General features: G+C 44.1%; 1 protein-coding gene across 2 annotated transcripts in view; it reads left to right on the top strand.

The window, feature by feature from the left end:
* The window catches only part of FAM120A (family with sequence similarity 120A), a 3,065,969-nt gene that overhangs the window by 1,390,998 nt on the left and 1,656,756 nt on the right, over nt 1-18,215 (top strand). For both annotated transcript variants that reach the window (XM_044078130.1, XM_044078129.1), the window contains one exon: nt 2,707-2,804. In XM_044078130.1, the coding sequence (XP_043934065.1) occupies nt 2,707-2,804 (98 nt within the window). The remainder of the gene's footprint in view (nt 1-2,706; nt 2,805-18,215) is intronic.

The following is an 18,215-nucleotide window of genomic DNA, read 5'->3' as shown; positions in this document are numbered from 1 at the left end:
TCCGCTTGCTTCGGACTCAACGTGGTAGTAAGAGAGGGTATATCTCTATACCATTCTTGAAAGGACCCGACTGGTGTATCTAGCAATTCCGCTTCTCTAGGATTCCCAGAACCCGTTGCTGTACCCGATTGAAGTAGTCCAGGTGTTCTGTTAAAGTCCATTTGCTGTATATAGTTATCGGGTTCTGCTGTTGCGTTTCCGCTGCCTGGTCTGTGCCCCATGTGCACAGGTCCTCCTGTTCCTTCCGGTATTGCGGCTGGATTAGGTCTCGTCAGTATTTGCTGCAAGCCCTTACCTAAGGGCACCAAGATGCCAATAAGTTCACTCAGTTGGCCAGTTAGTTTACGTATTTCTCCCACTTCTGAGCGAAATATAGATCCTTGGATATCGGCCATAGTTGTCTCCCCTGAATCCTCCATATTACACCAGTAAACCACGAACCTGAGGGAAGCTGTAACAAACCAAACCAAAACAGAACACAGCTTCAGGGATGGAGCCAATAAATATCCAAGTTCAAATAAAAGATGAACGCTGATGTAAAAAACTTTCTTTTATTGCCACAAAAACCAAGGTTAACGCCAATGTATTCCACTAAAAAAACACACGTTTTCGTTGCTGAAATGCAACTTCCTCAGACCATGAGAGCATCTGAATGTATGGTTTAAATACACTAATTTTGAAACAACATGTGATTCCTATTAATTACTTAAAGGTGTACGTCTTGAAATGCCATATGCATTGGCACATATAAATGTGGTACTTGCCCACAGTGTTCATATATCATACAGGATGAAACAGTTACTATTACAGCTTTGGACAGAGTAGTAAAAGCAAGAGAGTATTACAACTGCAATAGCACTAGAGTAGTTTACCTTGCAGTCTGTTTACAGTGCCCAGCATATTATGTGGGCAAAACAGAACATACTCTTAAACGCAGGATATATGAACACATGTACGATGTAAAAAAAGCCAATATCAACAATGCCCTGTATAAACACACACAGACATGCCCTACAGCTAAATACAGATTCTTTGTATTAGAAAAGATTAACCCGGACCCCAGGGGAGGACCTTGGCAGGCCAAGTTAGAAGAAAGGGAGACTCATTGGCAGATTTTGTTGGAATCAAATAAGAAGCCTGGTTTGAATGACTACATTTCTATTAAACCTATATTAAAACTTAAGGCTAGTAGAATGTAGTCACTTTCACTCTAATACCTGAGTATTTTATGTTTTTTTAAAAATTTTTAAATAATTAAATAATAGGGTCTAACAAGGAGACATTTGTATTTTAATATATTTTTAATAGATATGTTCATAAATGTTCCATGTGTTGAACTACAACATGTTGGTAGTAATGTTTAGATAGTTAATCAACTTTGCTGAAAGTATTTACAAGTAAAAGCATATGGCATTTCAAGACGTACACCTTTAAGTAATTAATAGGAATCACATGTTGTTTCAAAATTAGTGTATTTAAACCATACATTCAGATGCTCTCTTGGTCTGAGGAAGTTGCATTTCAGCAACGAAAACGTGTGTTTTTTTAGTGGAATACATTGGCGTTAACCTTGGTTTTTGTGGCAATAAAAGAAAGTTCTTTACATCAGCGTTCATCTTTTATTTGAACTTGGATATTTATTGGCTCCATCCCTGAAGCTGTGTTCTGTTTTGGTTTGGTTTGTTACAGCTTCCCTCAGGTTCGTGGTTTACTAGTCTTCTTTAAAGGCCTAGATGCCTCTAATATTCTACAAGCAGCTACTTGGTCTTCAGTTCACACCTTCATCAAACAATACAAACTAGACCGCATCTTTAGATCTAGGGCAGGGTTTGCCAGGGCAATCCTTCACAGATTCCTGGAATCTCCCTCTAGACCACCTCCACAGTCACAATGAACTTTGCCACTCACCCATATGTAGAGTACTGCAACATTGGAATAGAAGGACTTAGAAAAGTTGTGTAAAATCTCACCATAATCCTATATGTCCTTCTCTTCCATGTTGCAGTATTCCTTCCCACCCTTCTTCCCCTCCTGTTAGGATGCATTTCCCTTTCTGGTTGGCACTGGACTTGCTTTGCCCTTATTAGGACTGGCTCCGACTGGGGCTTTCAGTTCTGAGGGCTGGTGCTTGCAGACTTCACTTTAATGGCCCACATTTTCCACACCCACGTCATATGTTCCACGCACCACAGAGGAACTGAGAACTTTTGTATAATGGCTGTACGTATGCGAGACAAAAGGAATAAACCCACACGTAGAATACTGCAACATGGAAGAGAAGGACCTCTATGGTTATGGTAAGATTTTACACAACTTTTCTTTTCTTCTACTGGAATCACTGAATGGTTGAAAAGTGTATTCCTGCATGCAGAAAAAAAAAATTTAGAAGTTTTTTATCCAGTTCAATTATATGTTTGATTATCCAAACTACTCTAGGTCCCAATTAGTTTGGATATGCGAGTCTATATTGTATTTCTGTTCTTTGCATTAACACAGTTTTTGATTGCAAGGGCATTTTAAGCTTTCTTCTGAGTCTGCTGTTAAAAAGCTAATTTAAATTGTTTTCCCCAGGTTTTGAAGTTACTTATAAGAGTGCATCTGCAAAGTATTTCTAAAAATTCTGTCCTTAAACCTGCTTAATTTTATTGCTGATTGTCTCAGAGTTATGTATGTATTTATTTTATGTATGTATTTATTTTTAAACAGTTAGACAAAACCATCTTGGACTGCCTTCTCCCATCCCCATCTTCGTACCTCATCCAGTGCTTCACATTCCACAGTCTTCTGTGCCTTCCAAAGTTGCAGTAAGTTCTTTTTCAAACTTTTGTATAAAATGTATAAACTTAATCGAGTGAATATGTTTGGAAGCGTATGTAGTCGAGAGAACATCCATGTCCATATGCAGACCTTCTTCACTGGTTAATTTTGTATTTTTTTAAATATCTCCCCAGCATAGCAAATTGTTTGAATCTCTGTTAAAGTTGTTTTGATTACTGGGACTTCAGCCGCCATGTCTCTGAATGGTTGACCTGACGTCGAGTGTAGAACCCTTCCTATTTGGAAATGGATGGGCCCCCCTCATATGTCAGAATGTTGCTAGTATGAAATGGGAGTCCTCCAGTGCTGTCTTAAGTCTCTGTTCTTGAAGATCAGTGCATATTCCACATAGGATCATAGGAAACTACTAGGCTATTGGCCCCGAGGCCCTTATAAGCCTAGCCAAGAGTTTAGCCCATGTTTAGACAAATCAGCACCTGATGCCCCTGTCCAGCAGGGACACGGGTGGAATCCCAGGGATGTATTTTCTATTTCCTGTCCAGTTATCCAGATTGCACTTAAAAAGGGGTAAAGAGGTGCTCTGCTTGACGTGGAGAGGGAATCTATTCCACAGATGTGGGAGTCTCTAGGACACAAATCTGTCCCGCCAGCAAGTCCTATTGATGTCACAGACCAGGTTGAGGCCGCACATGTGGGTTACTCGAGTGGAGCTTATCTTATGGATATGCAACAGTCCCATCAAGTCGGTGTCCGAGATCGCCTTGTATGCCAGACAGAGGTCACTTATGAGAAGTCTGTATGAAACTGAGTAGAGCAGCAGGCCTTTTAGCCTACCTGTGTAGGGTAGATTTTTGAGGCCCTGGATACTCCTGGTGAGGAACCTCTGTGGTCTCTCCCAGCTGCTGCATGTGCTTTGTGAGGCACATGCTGAATGGGGCATTGTAGTCAGTAATGGACCTTGTAAGGGAAGAATACAAGGATGATATGACCTCCTTGTCCCTGGATGAGATACCGTTACTTATGAGGTGGGCCATGTAGAAAGCTTTTTGTACAGTGGAGGCAACATGGTGGTCAAAAGTCAGGTTGCTATCAATCTGGGTGCCCAAATACCTCACAACTGATTGCATGCTTAGGACGTTGTTATTAATGTGATAATTTGTGGGACGTCACTCTCCCCAAAGGGGATAATGTATTTTTTTGTATTCAGCTTGAGGCCATGTTTCTGGCACCAGTCATTTGTTTGAGTGAGACCCTCTTGGAGGATGTCCATGTCACTAGGAGAATTGATGACAGGGCCCAGTATGCAGTCATCTGCAAGCCTGGTCAGTCATAGCCCACTGGTTTTGGCCTGCACCTCAGAAAAGTATATCCCAAATAACAGAGGCCCCAATACCAAACGCTGGGGTATGCCATCCGATAAGGGTTTACTGCTTGAGCTGGCTTCCCCTATTTTGACTAGGTGGGTTCTGTCAGTGAGCCAGTTAGCTACCCATCTGGTAAGATACAGATTGATGCCTAGTTGAGAGTTCATCTCTTATGCCCAAGTGGGGAATAGTGTTGAAGGCTTTGGCCAGGTCAAGGTAGGCGGTGTGCACAGTCTTCCCCTCATCCATGGCTTTGGTGACCGTCTCAAAAAAGTTAACGAAATGTAACAGACATGACCTCCCCTTGACAAAGCCAAACTGTGTGGGATCAAGTGTTTGGAGGTTGCCAATTTTCTTGTTAATGAGGTCCATGATAATCTGTTCCATGACCTCGCAGATCAGGCTAGTTGGGCTGATGAGTCTATATTTTCCTGGATTGGTGGATGCTCCACCTTTGTGTAAAGGGATTACTTTGGCTGTCCTCTACTCAGCTGGGACAAAGGTGTGGTACTCGGGCTTTAGTTGAATAGGGTACCTAATGGTGCTACAAGTTCCTGCCGGAGTTCATGTAGGATGCAGCCTGGGATGTTATCGGGTCCCATGGAGGCTGTAATTTTTGCCTTTCAGAGAGCAGCGATGAACTGATCCCTAGATATAAGGGGAAGGGGGCAGGTACTGGAATGTCCTGATTTACTGAAGGGGGGATGGGTGAAATTTTCACTTAATCTGTCAGCCAGCAAGTTTGCTATATCTACGGCATTTGTATATGTGGTGTTCATGACCACCAGTTCTGAACAGATCTGGGTGTTACCTTTAAGATTACAGACCTATATGAAGAAGGCCTTATGATTGTCTTTAGTAGATGTGGCCAATTTGGACTTTGAAGTTTGCTTTGGAGGATTTCCCTAGTGCTCTTATTTACTTGTTTAAGGAGAGATTGCTTCCAGTTTGGCACCTAATCCTTTTTGGTCCTGGACAGCACTTCTTTTCATTTGTTCGTTTATTTATTGCAGATTTCCACCGGACAGGTTTACTCTTCCCTTGCGGAGGATGATTTAGTCCTGTCAGGTATTCCTGATTCCATACATCTATATAAATGTTTGTATAGCAATTTGGTATAGTTTTGGATACTGGTGCCAGTTCATAGAGAGGAGGGGGTTGTGAAGGTGTTTATACCATTCCTCTGGAGGCTGTAATCCGCTTTGGAGAAGTTTTTTTGTTTGACCCTAGCTAGAGGGGGGTCAGGGGAGATGGTCACTTCAAACTTGACCGCTTTATGGTTGGATCTTACAAGGAAGGATGATACTGCGGGGATGTTACAGTGGTTACTCATGTTGGTGAATACCAAGTCCAAGATATTATCACCTCTTGTGGGGGGGGGCATCGACTAGCTGTTCCAAAGCATTTGCACTGACAAATTCTTGGAATCTCTGGGCATTTGTGTTCTGGCATGAGTAAGTTCTTCCAGTATGTGTTTGGGTAGTTAGTCACGCAGGATCTGGGTAAAGGGTTGACTCGTGATAGATTCTAAGAGGTCTAGATAGGCAGATGGGCATCTTGAGTCAGATTTGGGGGCTGCGGTAGCTACCTATGATTTTGTATAGGGGTCTTGTCAATGGTTAACTGCACCTGGAGTGTCTCCTGTGCATCATACTGTTTGACCAACCTGGTGGTGTGTATGTCTTTAATGTATATTGAAACTCCACCTCCTTTGACTTTACTACCCACAGTTTGGGGTCTGAATGTATGATAGGATGAGTAACCAGGTATGGCTGGGGTGCTGTCCGCAGCTTTGAACCAGATTCCTCTGACTGCACACATGTCAGCATTTTCCAGGGTTAAGAATGCTTGCAATGAGTGCAGTTTCAAGTTTAGACTCCTAGTGTATTGTGTAGCATCTTTTCTGCATGGCTCAACCTGAATTAGAGCTCGGGAACTGGATAAATGTACAGCGATGGGGAACATTGCATATGTTCTTCGTATTTCACTGTTGCAGTCATCACACTTGGGTTATCTGCCTCCAGGTAGCCCTCACTCGGCCCGAATACCAGAGACTTAGTATTTCTGTGTCGGTTGCTGTCGCTCCAGGACTGACGTCAAATAGTCAGGGATATAAAAACAGGCAGCCGACGCCATTACATCAGTCTTTCTTGCCGAGGAGCCCGAAGCAGAGGCTTGTTCGCATGAGTGCCAGTCGGCCGCTACCTGAGTTTTCGTTTCCGAATTGAATCATCCTGAAGTCTTCTGAAGCTAAGTATCCTGTTGGGGATCCTTTTTTCTTGCTTTAACCGAAGTCAGAAAAAGTTAACAATTGTCTCACCTGTGGAACGCAAATACCACACCGAGATTTCCATTCTTACTGCATCACCTGTTTAGGCCCAGTCACGACATTCCTCGCTTTCGGTTTTGTGCTTTGTTCAACGCCCTATTCGTCGTCGGGCCCTTATTGTCGCTAAATACTTTCGCTCACGATCTCCGTATTCCAAAATGGCTTTGGTAAGCCATCCGACTATCGATCTTCCAAAAAAACGTAAGGATATAAGACAGACTGCACAGGTCTAAAACTGCCAACGATGCTTCCGTTAAGCTAGTCGCCAGTTTGCCGGTACTCAGTGAAGTGCTTTTGCAACCCCTCATGTCTGCTTCGATGGATTCGCAGGCCGCTACCGAGACCCATTCGGAGTCCAGTATGCCGTGAGACTCTGACTACGGAACCTGCAGATGTCACTACCTTGAATGGGTCCGGAGCCGCTGAGCAGGCACCAGCTTCTGAGGAAGATGTTCTTCGTGTTTCACTGTTGCAGTCTTCACACTTGAGTTATCTGCCTGAAGGTAGCACTCAATTGGCCCGAATACCAGAGTCTTGGGATTGCTTCGTTGGATGCTGTCGCCTCATCGAAGACGTCAGGCTGTCAGGGGTATAAAACATGCAGTCGACGCCATTACATCAGCTTTTCTTGCCAAGAGGGAGCCCGAAGCAGAAGCAGTTTGCAAGTGACGGTCGTCAGCTACCTGAAATTTTAATTTTTCAAGTTTCAAACCTGAAGTCTTCTAAAGCTAAGTACCCCGATGGGGATTCTTTTTTCTTGCTCTAACCGATGTCGGAAAAAGTTAATTGTCTTGCCTGTGGAAAGCAAATACCTCACAGAGATTTTCAGTCTTACTGCATCACCTGCTTAGGCCCAGACCACGATGTCCCTCGTCTGTTTTGTGCCTTGTTCAACGCCCGAACTATTCGTCATCAGGCTGTTTTTGTGTCTAAATTCTTTTGCACTATGTTCTTCATGTTTCACTGTTAGTCGTTACATTTGGGTTATCTGCTTGCAGGTAGTCCTCAGTCGGCCTGATTATCAAAGTCTTGGGTCCTGCGTCCGTTGCTGTCTCATATTCCATGACGCCAGGTAGTCAGGGGTATAAAGCATGCAGCTGACGCCATTATATCAGTCTTTCTTGTCTTGCGGTGCCCGAAGCAGTTCGCAAGTACCGGACAGCCGACTCCTGAAATTTTCGTTTTCGAGTTTCAGATCCGAAGTCTTCAACTAAGCTAAGTACCCCATTGGGGAACCTTTTTCTTGCTCTAAACCAATGTCAGTAAAAGTTAACAATTGTATTTCTTGTGGAAAGCAAATACCTCATAAAGATTTTCATTCGTACTGAATTCTTTGCTTAGGTCCAGACCACGACATACCTCGCTGTCGATTTTGTGCCTTATTCAAACCTCAAGTTATTCGTCGTTGGTTTATTTTCACTTCTAAATATTTTGGTACTCAGTTCAGTTATCCAGAAATGCCTTTGGTAAGCCAACCGACTACCGACATTTTGAAAAAATGCAGAGATAAACACAGTGACAGACCGCATAGGTCCAAAGCTGCTGACGACGCTTTTCCTAAGCCAGTCGCCAGTTCGCCGGTACTCAGTGAGGCGCTTTCGCAGCCCCTGATACCTGCTACTTCAGATTCACAGGCCTCTACTGAGACCCATTCGGAGTCTGGTATGCCACGAGATGCTTCAACTGTGGAACCTGCGGCTGTCTCTACCTTGGATGGGTCCGGAGCCGCTGTGCAGGCACCGGCTTCTGAGGGTGTATTCAGGCCTACTGACTTGCATATTAAACCAAGCCATCTTCTTCTTCAAGGCCTAAAACTCAATCCATGCCTAGAAAACAGATGCCCAGACCGCATGGTCAGGTCCCTGTGCCTAAAAAAATAAATGATAAGAATGGCTGAAGACCTTATTACTCTAATCAGGGGAAGCCACCCTTCTCTCTCTAAGAGACCTAGAACTGATTTTCCTTCTGATTCTTCTGACCAGGATTCTGAAATTTCTGTTTACTCTGATGACCAGGAGTTGCTGTTATCTACCTATGAGGATTCTGATGCAGCGGACTCCATTCCCTCTGCTTCCCCTCCAGGGGATTTCTCTTTTGGTGAAACTTTGCATACTTTAGGGAGCATTTCCGCTGGGAATACCAGGATTACTCTGACTCCAAAAAGAGGCTTAGGGAATTCTTACTCCTACCACAGCACAGGCCTTTAGCTATCCCTCCTGTACTGGGCATTGTAGATGATGCCTTCTCGGAATCTAGCCTGGCCCCTGTCACTTTACCTCCAGCTCCCAGAAAACCTGATGGGTATTAGAGTTCCTGACTCTCCCAAGTTCCTCTTTAAGAATCCTACTGCGGATCCTAATACCATTTCACAGGGGCTCAAAGGCATTAAGGCTACTACTGCCAAAAACCCTACCCCCTCTGATAGTGATTCCAGATCCCTGGACAGATGGGGTAAGAAGGTATACACTTCTGCAACTTTGGCCATTAGGGCCTTAAACTGCCAGTTTCATATGTTAAAAGTATCAGCAGCATATTATTGTATTGCTTAAACAAAAATGATGATTCCTGACTGTGCTGAAAGTAAAGAATTAAAGGATTTAATGGATTCTGCTGAACAAGTTGGAAAACATACTTTGCAATGTGGTTTTGATTCATTAGAGGCATCTTGCAGGGCAGCTGTCACTGGGTCTGTACTTAGAAGGCATGCTTGGCTTAAGGAGCAATCTTTGCCAGATCATGTTAAAGCTAAATTACTGGATGCTCTCTTAAACCAAGACCGCCTGTTTTGCAGCAAAGCAGAAGTAGTACTTAAAAAGATGGAGGAAAAAGCTAAATCTATGCAGACTGTTAAAGATTTCCTGCAAGTACAACCTCCCAGATTTAGTAGGCACTGGCCTTCTAAGAATTGGTCCTTTCCTGCCTCTTCCAGGCCTTCCTCAGTCCGAACCCAGAACCAGCAGAACACCAAGGCTTCAGTCCCAAGGTACACACAGGCCTAAGCAGTGGGGGGGCTCCCACTTCCAAAGCTGGAAGTAGTAAGACACCCCCCCCCTATGGTAAACTGTCACAATGACTTAACTTTAAACCTTCCATGCCCTGCTTAACTGACTGTTCCTTTAGGGGGAAAGATCGCCCTGCATGCAAACAAACTGGGAACTCATTACCCAAGACAAATGGGTTTTAAATATAGTTTCCCCAAGGATACAGATTCCACTCCTTAACAACCCCAAGCGGTTGGCCAGACCTAACCCCAAGTCAGTTGGCAGAGGCTCAAAAGCAAGTTCTATCTCTTCTAAACATCAGGGCTATTCAACCTGTCCCAGAAGAAGAATGGGGGCAAGGTTTCTACTCAAGACTTATCCTGGTACCCAGAAAAGACAATTCCTGGTGTCCTAGACTAGACCTGTCTATCCTAAACACTTTTTTGGTAATCCCAACATTCAAAATGCTAACTCTTCATCAGCTGCTTCCTATGCTAGGCAAAATGCCTGGTTGGCAACACTGGATTTAAAGGAAGCCTACCTGCACATTCCAATAAGGGAATCTTGCAGAAGATACCTATGCTTCAGAGCAGGCTACGTGCACTATCAGATGTTCTTCGTGTTTCACTGTTGCAGTCATTACATTTGGGTAATCTGCTGGCAGGTTGCCCTCAGTCGGCCTGAATTCCAAAGTCTTGGATCCTGCGTCGGTTGCTGTCTCCTCTTCCATGACATCAGGTCGTCAGGGGTATAAAACATGCAGCTGACGCCATTTTCTTTAGTCTTTCTTGCCGTGCGGTGCCTGAAGCGGAAGCATTTTGCAAGTGCTGGTCGGCCGACTCCTGAAATATTCGAGTTTGAGTTTCAGAACCGAAGTCTTCACTAAAGCTAAGTACCCTATTGGGGAAACTTTTTTCTTGCTCCATACCAATGTCAGAAAAAGTTAATAGTTGTATTACTTGTGGGAAGCAAATACTTCATAAGGATTTCCATTTATACTGTTTTCCTTGCCTAGGCCCTGATCACAATGTGCCTGGCTTTCGGTTTTGTGCTAGATTAACCAGCGCACTAAAGCGTCGGTATATTTTTGCCGGAAAGTATTTTGGAAACAATTTTAACTACCCAGAAATGTCGTCGGATAGCAATCCGACTATCGGAGTACATAAAAAATGCAAGGAAAAGGACAGAGAGAGACAGTCGAGGTCCAAAACCAATGACAAAGCTTCTCCTAAGCCAGTCGCCGGTTCTCAGTGAGGCGCTTTCGCAGACCCTGATACCCGCTACTTCAGAGTCGCAGGCCTCTACCGACACCCATGTGGAGTCCGGCATGCCGTGAGATACTCAAAGTATTGGACCCACAGATGTATCTCCTTCGGATGGGTCCGGAGCCGCTGAGCAGGCGCCGGCTTATGAGGGGGTTTTCAGACCTCAACATTTGTATATCAAACCGACGACAGCTGCAAAACCAAAGACAAAAGCAACTTCTAAAACTAAAAAAACTGACGCATGAGCCACGTGCACAGGCCTCTATGCCTAAAAAACAAATGATCAAAATGGCTGAAGACCTTATTACCTTGATCAGGGGATCCCATCCCCCTCCAGATAAGAGGCCTAGGCAAGACACTGATTATGAATCTTCATATCAGGTTTGCATGTCTTCTGATTCATCTTCTGATCAGGAATTATCTATACCTCCCTATGAAGATTCTGATGCAGATGAGTCTATACCATCTGCATCACCTCCTGAAGATTATTTATTTGGAGAAACCTTGCATACTTTGAGGGAGCATTTTCACTGGGAGAGTCAAGATTTCTCAGAATCAAAAAAGTGGCTCGGGGATTTCCTTCTCCCTCAGCACAGGCCTTTAGCCATTCCCCCTGTTTTAGACATTGTGGATGATTTGTTTTCGGAGTCAAGCTTGTCCCCTGACTCCTTACCTCCGGCTCCCAACAAGCCTGACAGATATTACAGGGTCCCTGACTCACATAAATTTTTATTTAGAAACCCTACTGCTGATCCTGAAACTATTTCACAGGGTCCAAAGGGGGTTAAGGCCTCAACAGCAAAAAATCCCTACCCCCTTTGACAGAGATTCAAGGGCACTGGACAGATGCGGAAAAAAGTTTATACATCTGCAACGTTGGCAATCAGGGCCTTAAACTGTCAATTTCATGTGCTTAAGTACCAACAACATGTTATGGGATTGCTGAAACAGAAAATGATTTTGATTTCAGAATGTGCAAAAATAAGGAATTGCAGGAATTATTGCATGCAGCTGAACAGGTTGGAAAGCATACTTTGCAATGTGGTTTTGACTCCTTAGTGGCCTCCTGCAGGGCCGCAGTTACTGGATCTGTGATTAGGAGGCATGCCTGGCTAAAGGAACAAAATTTGCCTGATCATGTTAAAGCTAAATTGCTAGATGCACATTTACAGCATGATACTCTGTTTGGTATTAAGGCAGAAGAGGTTTTAAAGAAAATGGAAGACAAAGCTAAGTCTATGCAAACTGTTAAAGACTTCTTACAAGTGCAGCCACCAAGATTCAGTAGACACTGGCCTACAAAAAATTGGTCCTTTCCTGTGTCAGACAGAGCTCAAAGGGGAAAATCCAGACACCCTAAGGGTTCCAGATACCAGGCGCAAGATTCATACAGGTCAAAGCAATGGGGCGCTTCTACCTCGAAATCTGGAGGAGATAAATTGCAAACCTACAAAAAACAGTCCCAATGACTTCCCTCTGCCTACACCAAGCACTTATCTTTTGGCAGCACCCTTAGGGGGAAAATTAGCACTTTTTTGCTCAAAATTGGCAGTTAATAACCCAGGACAAGTGGGTACTAAACATAGTAATCACAGGGATACAAATTCCATTTCCACACTCTGCCAATGGCAAACGGTTGGCCAGATCTGCCACAAAATCAGTGGGCAGAGGCACAGAAAAAGGTTACGTCCCTCATGGATATGGGGGCCATTCAGCCAGTACCAGAACAGGAAAAACTTCAAGGTTTGTACTCGACTGTTCTTGGTACCCAGAAAGGACAAGGCCTGGCGACCAATACTGGATTTATCGATTTTGAACACATACCTGGACATTCCAAAATTCAAAATGCTGACTTTGCAGCAGCTTCTGCCCATGCTGGGCAAGAATGCTTGTCTGGTGACATTAGACCTAAAAGAGGCATACCTGCATGTCCCAATAAGACAATCGTGCAAAAGATACCTCAGATTCAAGGTTGGCTTAATCCATTACCAATTCTCTGCACTGCCCTTTGGTTTATCTACTGCACCCAGGGTCTTTACAAAGTGCCTGGCACCAATAATTGCATTTTGCAGACAAAGTAGTATACAAATATTTCCTTACTTGGACGACTGTCTCATTCAAGCAGAGAGCAAGGACATTCTTCTTCAACACCTGGCATTTGTGAAAAGGCTTCTAACATGCCTAGGGTACACAATAAACAAAAAGAAATCACAAATGGTACCCTCTCAAAAGATAACATTCCTGGGTGCAAGCTTGAATACAACTGCCCAGATGGCTTACCTCACGCCAGACAAGCAAAGACAACTGACTAATTACTTCAAACTGATGGCAACAAAAACCCAGTTATCTGCAAGACAAATTCTGCAGGCTCTGGGCTTCATGGCATCCTGCATCCTACTGATTCCATATGCAAGACTGCATATGAGGAAAGTTCAGTGGTACCTAAAAAGTTTATGGAGTCAACATTCTCACAGTCTGGAAACAATGATTCCTGTCATTCCCTGCCTGCAACAGGAGTTTCTATGGTGGGCAAAGGCATGTCACCAAAACATGGGACGGGCCCTCACTGTACCCCCTGCCAGCCAAACTTTAACAACAGATGCATCAGATTATGCCTGGGGGGCCCACATGGCAGGAAGATGCATTCAGGGCATATGGACCCCAAAACAAATGCATCTACATATCAACCAGAAAGCGATGCTAGCTGTTCAAAATGCCCTAACAGCCTTCAAGAACTTACTTTATCCAGGACAACTACTGATAAAGATGGACAACACCACGGTCATGTGGTATATAAACAAGCAAGGGGGCACACACTCATACCCCTTTGCAGATAAGTCATGGCACTGTGGGACACAGCTTTGACCTACCAAATACATCTTCGAGCTCAATTCCTGCCAGGAAAACAAAATACTCTGGCAGTCGATTTAAGCAGAAACCTTATGGATCCTCACCAGTGGAAACTAAATCCACAAATCCTTCAGCATGATAACAAAGAAATGGGGGAGCCCAGACATAGATCTATTTGCCTCTCCTCAAAATTATCAATTGAAAAGATTCTGCACAAGGACTTATCACTGACAAGCATGGAAAGTGGACGCTCTATCCTTCAGTTGGAAAAACCTATCAGTTTGCACCTTTCCTCCTCTGTCTCTTCTTCCCAGGGTCCTCCTAAAAGTCAGACAAGAGAAACCAAAGATGATACTAATTGCCCCAGACTGGCCCCCAATCCTAAGGAAGTTCTCAAAATAACCAGCTTGGACCTTACCTCAAAGACCTCAGTTACTGTCTCAGCAAAACAGTCATATCCTGCACAATCAACTCCAGACACTGAACCTGGCAGCATGGCTGATCATGTAGTTATACAAACAACACCTCTCAGTAAAGCTGTGATGGATGTCATTTTGGAAGCCAGAAGGTCTAATACTAGAAAATCTTATGCTGATAAATGGAAGAGATTCTGTGCTTGGAATCAAGCACAAGGAACTGATACAGCAGAACCAAATATTCCTCAGATATTACAATACTTGACTGAGATGTTTGACAAAGGCCTATCTTTCTCATCAATTAAAATCCATTCCTCTACCATTTTGGCTCATTACAATACAGAGCCACTAATCTTTTCTCATCCTTTACTAAAGCAGTATCTTAGAGGAGCCAAAAATTTAAGGCCTCCTAGAAGATCACCATTACCTGCATGGGACCTCACTTATGTGTTGGAAAAGCTCACCCTGCCTCCATTTGAACCAGCTGCTAAAGCTGATATAAAGTTCTTTTCGTGGAAAACAGCTCTGCTACTAGCAATTACTTCAGCAAGAAGAGTTTCAGAGCAACAGGCCCTCATGGCTGTAGAGCCTTTTATCATATTTTACCCAGACAGTGTGTGTCTGAGGACAAATCCTACATTTATGCCTAAGGTGCTTTCCAGTGTGGCTCTTAACCAAATAATTCATTTGGCAACCTTTTATCCAAATCCGCAAAACAAGGAGGAGAGAATTCTGCATTGCTTGGACGTACACAGACAGCTAAAATTCTACTTGAGCAGGACTAAAGCTCTAAGAAAAACTGAGCCATTACTAGTGACATATGCTGCAGGATCAGAAGGAAAGGCTATTTCAAAGCAGACAGTTTCAAAGTGAATAAGCCACTGCATCCATTTCTGCTACTTATACCATGGTAAACCTGTGCCCAAGGGCATTAAGTCTCATTCCACCAGAGCTGCAGCTATTTCAGCAGCCTTTCTCAGAGGAGTACCAACCAAAGACATTCTAGAGGCAGCTACTTGGAGTTCTGTTCGCACCTTTACAAAGCATTATCATTTGCCTCTCTAAGTCCAGGGCAGGCTTTGCCACTGCAGTTCTGCAGGGCCTTATAGCCGCACCTAATTCTGTTTATCTCCAGCCTCCCAACCATAGCTTTGGGATTCTACCCAAATATAATGACTGCAACAGTGAAACACGAAGAACATAGTACAGTTGTGTACACTTATCATAAATGTAGATGTTCGAGTGTATTCACTGTTGCAGTCCAGGTTACCCTCCCACCATCCACCTGTCATTCTGGAGTTTCTTTCCTTCTCTATCTTCTGTAACCTATGTGGTGTATTTGCTTGTAGATGAAGGTAAAGTTTATATTGATGCTTGTATATATATATATATATATATATATATTTTTTTTTGCTACATTTTTGGAGGCACCTGACATCTGGGGCAAGAAAAACTAAAGAAAATGGCGTTGGCTGCATGTTTTACACCCCTGACATCATGGAAGAGGAGACAGCAACGGACGCAGGACCCAAGACTTTGGAATTCAGGCCGACTGAGGGCAACCTGCCCAGCAGGTTATCCAATTGTAATGACTGCAACAATGAATACACTCAAACATCTACATTTAGGTAAGTGTACACAACTGTACTTTCTCTGCACTGCCCTTTGGCTTATCTACTGCTCCCAGGGTATTCACAAAGTGCCTAGCTCCAGTCATTGCATTTTGCAGGCAAAGAAATATTCAAATATACCCATACCTGGATGATTGTCTAATTCAGGTAGAAAGCTAGGATATACTATTAAATCGTCTGGCATTTGTAAAGAAATTACTAACTTCTCTGGGGTACACCATAAACGAAAAGAAATCACATCTAGTACCCTGCCAACAAATTGTATTCCTGTGAGCAAGCTTGAGTACAACTTCCCAGATGGCATATCTCACGCCAGAGAAACAAGTTCATTTGACAGCCTACTTCAAAATACTGGCCACAAAGACCCAGCTATCTGCAAGGAAAATACTGCAAGCCCTGGGGTTGATGGCCTCTTGCATTCTACTAATTCCATATGCAAGACTGCATATGAGGAAACTACAATGGTATCTAAAAGCCTATGGTGCCAACATTTTCAGGACCTACAATCAATGATTCCTATCGTAACTTGTCTAAAGACAGAGTTCCTTTGGTGGGCAGAGCCCTGCCACCAAAACAAGGGACTGCCATTCACTCTACCCCCTGCCGCCCAAACCCTAGCAACAGACGCATCAGTCTATGCATGGGGGGCTCACTTGGCAGGGAAGTGCATTCAGGCAAGTGGAACCAGAGTCAAATGCACATGCATATCAGTCAAAAAGAAATGTTAGCTGTACCGAATGCTCTGACAGCCTTCAAGGACCACATTCTTCCAGGACAATTATTGGTAAAGACGGACACCACCACTGTTATGTGATACATAAACAAGCAGGGGAGAACCCATTCATACCCCCCCTGCAGACTAGCCATGTCTCAGTGGAACACAGCCTTGAGCTCCCAATTGCACCGAAAAGCTCATTTCCTGCCAGGCAAGTTAAATACACTGGCAGACCTAAGCAGAAATATCATGGACCCACATGAGTGGAAACTGGAACCAAAGATATTCAACATTTTGAGAATCAAATGGAGGAGCCCAGCGATAGACCTGTTTGCCTCCCCTCAGAACTACCAATTGGATACATTCTGCACAAGGACTCCCCACGGACAAGCTTGGAAAGTGGATGCCCTATCCTTCAGCTGGAAAAACCTATCAGTTTATGCCTTTCTCCTCTGCCTCTCCTCTCCAAGGTGCTACTAAAGATCAAACAGGACAAACCAAGGACAATACTTATTGGCACCAAACTGGCCACGCCAACACTGGTACCCCCTCTTGTGCAGTGTGTCACTTCGGGATCCATGGCACCTGCCCTGCTGTCCCTGCAGGAGGGCCAGATTCTGCACCCACAGCTTCAAGCCTTGAACCTTGCAGTCTGGCTAATTACATGACCTCTCCTTTACCATCCCTCAGTAAGCAGGTGATGGATGTCATTCTGGAGGCAAGGAAGCCTAGTACTAGAAAATCCTATACGGAAAAATGGAAGAGATTCTGTTCCTGGAACCAAACACAGGGGATGGACCCAACTGTACCCAATTTACCGCTCATTCTTCAATACTTAACTGAGATTCTTCACAAGGTCCTTTTCTTCTCTTCTATCAAAATTCATGCCTCCGCCATCTCAGCTCATTACAATACAGAGCCACCCCTCTTCTCTCATCCACTGCTGGAGCAATTCCTCAGGGGGGCCATACACTTAAGACCACCCAGGAGAGCCCATACTCCAGCCTGGGACCTTAACTTTGTATTGGAAAAGCTCGCTCTACCTCCCTTTGAGCCAGCTGCAAATGCAGAGTTGAAATTCCTTTCTTGGAAAACAGCCTTCCTCCTAGCCATCACTTCAGCAGGAAGGGTGACTGGATTACAGGCCCTCATGGCAGTGGAGCCTTTCATCATCTTTCATGCGGATAGGGTGTCCCTCAGGACCAGTTCCTCCTTTATGCCCAAGGTGGTATCCAGTGTGGCCCTTAATCAGTGCATTCATTTGCCAACCTTCTTTTCTAATTCACAGAACAAAGGGGAACGAATACTGCACTCCTTGGACATGCACAGACAACTTAAATTTTACTTGGACAGGACTAAGCTTCTCAGGAAATCTGAACAGCTGCTGGTTGCATTTCCTGCAGGGGCAGAGGGGAAGGCCATTTCAAAGCAAGCCATTTCTAAGTGGATAGGCCATAGCATTCATTTCTGCTATAAGCATCATGGGTAACCTACCCCACAGGGGATAAGACCACATTCAACCAGGGCTACATCTACCTCTACAGCCTTTCTCAGAAGCATCCCTACCAGGGACATCCTAGAAGCTGCTACCTGGAGTTCTGTAGATACCTTCACCAAGCATTACCACTTGCCAATTCTTTCTAAATCCAGAGCTGGTTTTGCCACTGCAGTCTTGCAGGGCCTTATAGCAGGTCCTAATGCTATCTAACTGCCTCCTCCCTTCCTTAGCTTTGGGAATCTACCAAAATGTGTTGACTGCAACAGTAAAACACGAAGAACATAGTACAGTTGTGTACACTTACCATAAATGTAGATGTTTGAGTGTATTCACTGTTGCAGTCCTGGTTACCCTCCCTCCAGCCCCCTGACTTCTATTGACTTTAGCT

The sequence above is a fragment of the Protopterus annectens genome, chromosome 7.part0 (genome assembly GCF_019279795.1).
Source record: "Protopterus annectens isolate FY-2018-M chromosome 7.part0, PAN1.0, whole genome shotgun sequence".
NCBI lineage: Eukaryota > Metazoa > Chordata > Ceratodontiformes > Protopteridae > Protopterus > Protopterus annectens.
The sequence above is the reverse complement of the archived record's forward strand: the minus strand, read 5'-3'. Positions and strand labels throughout refer to the sequence as shown.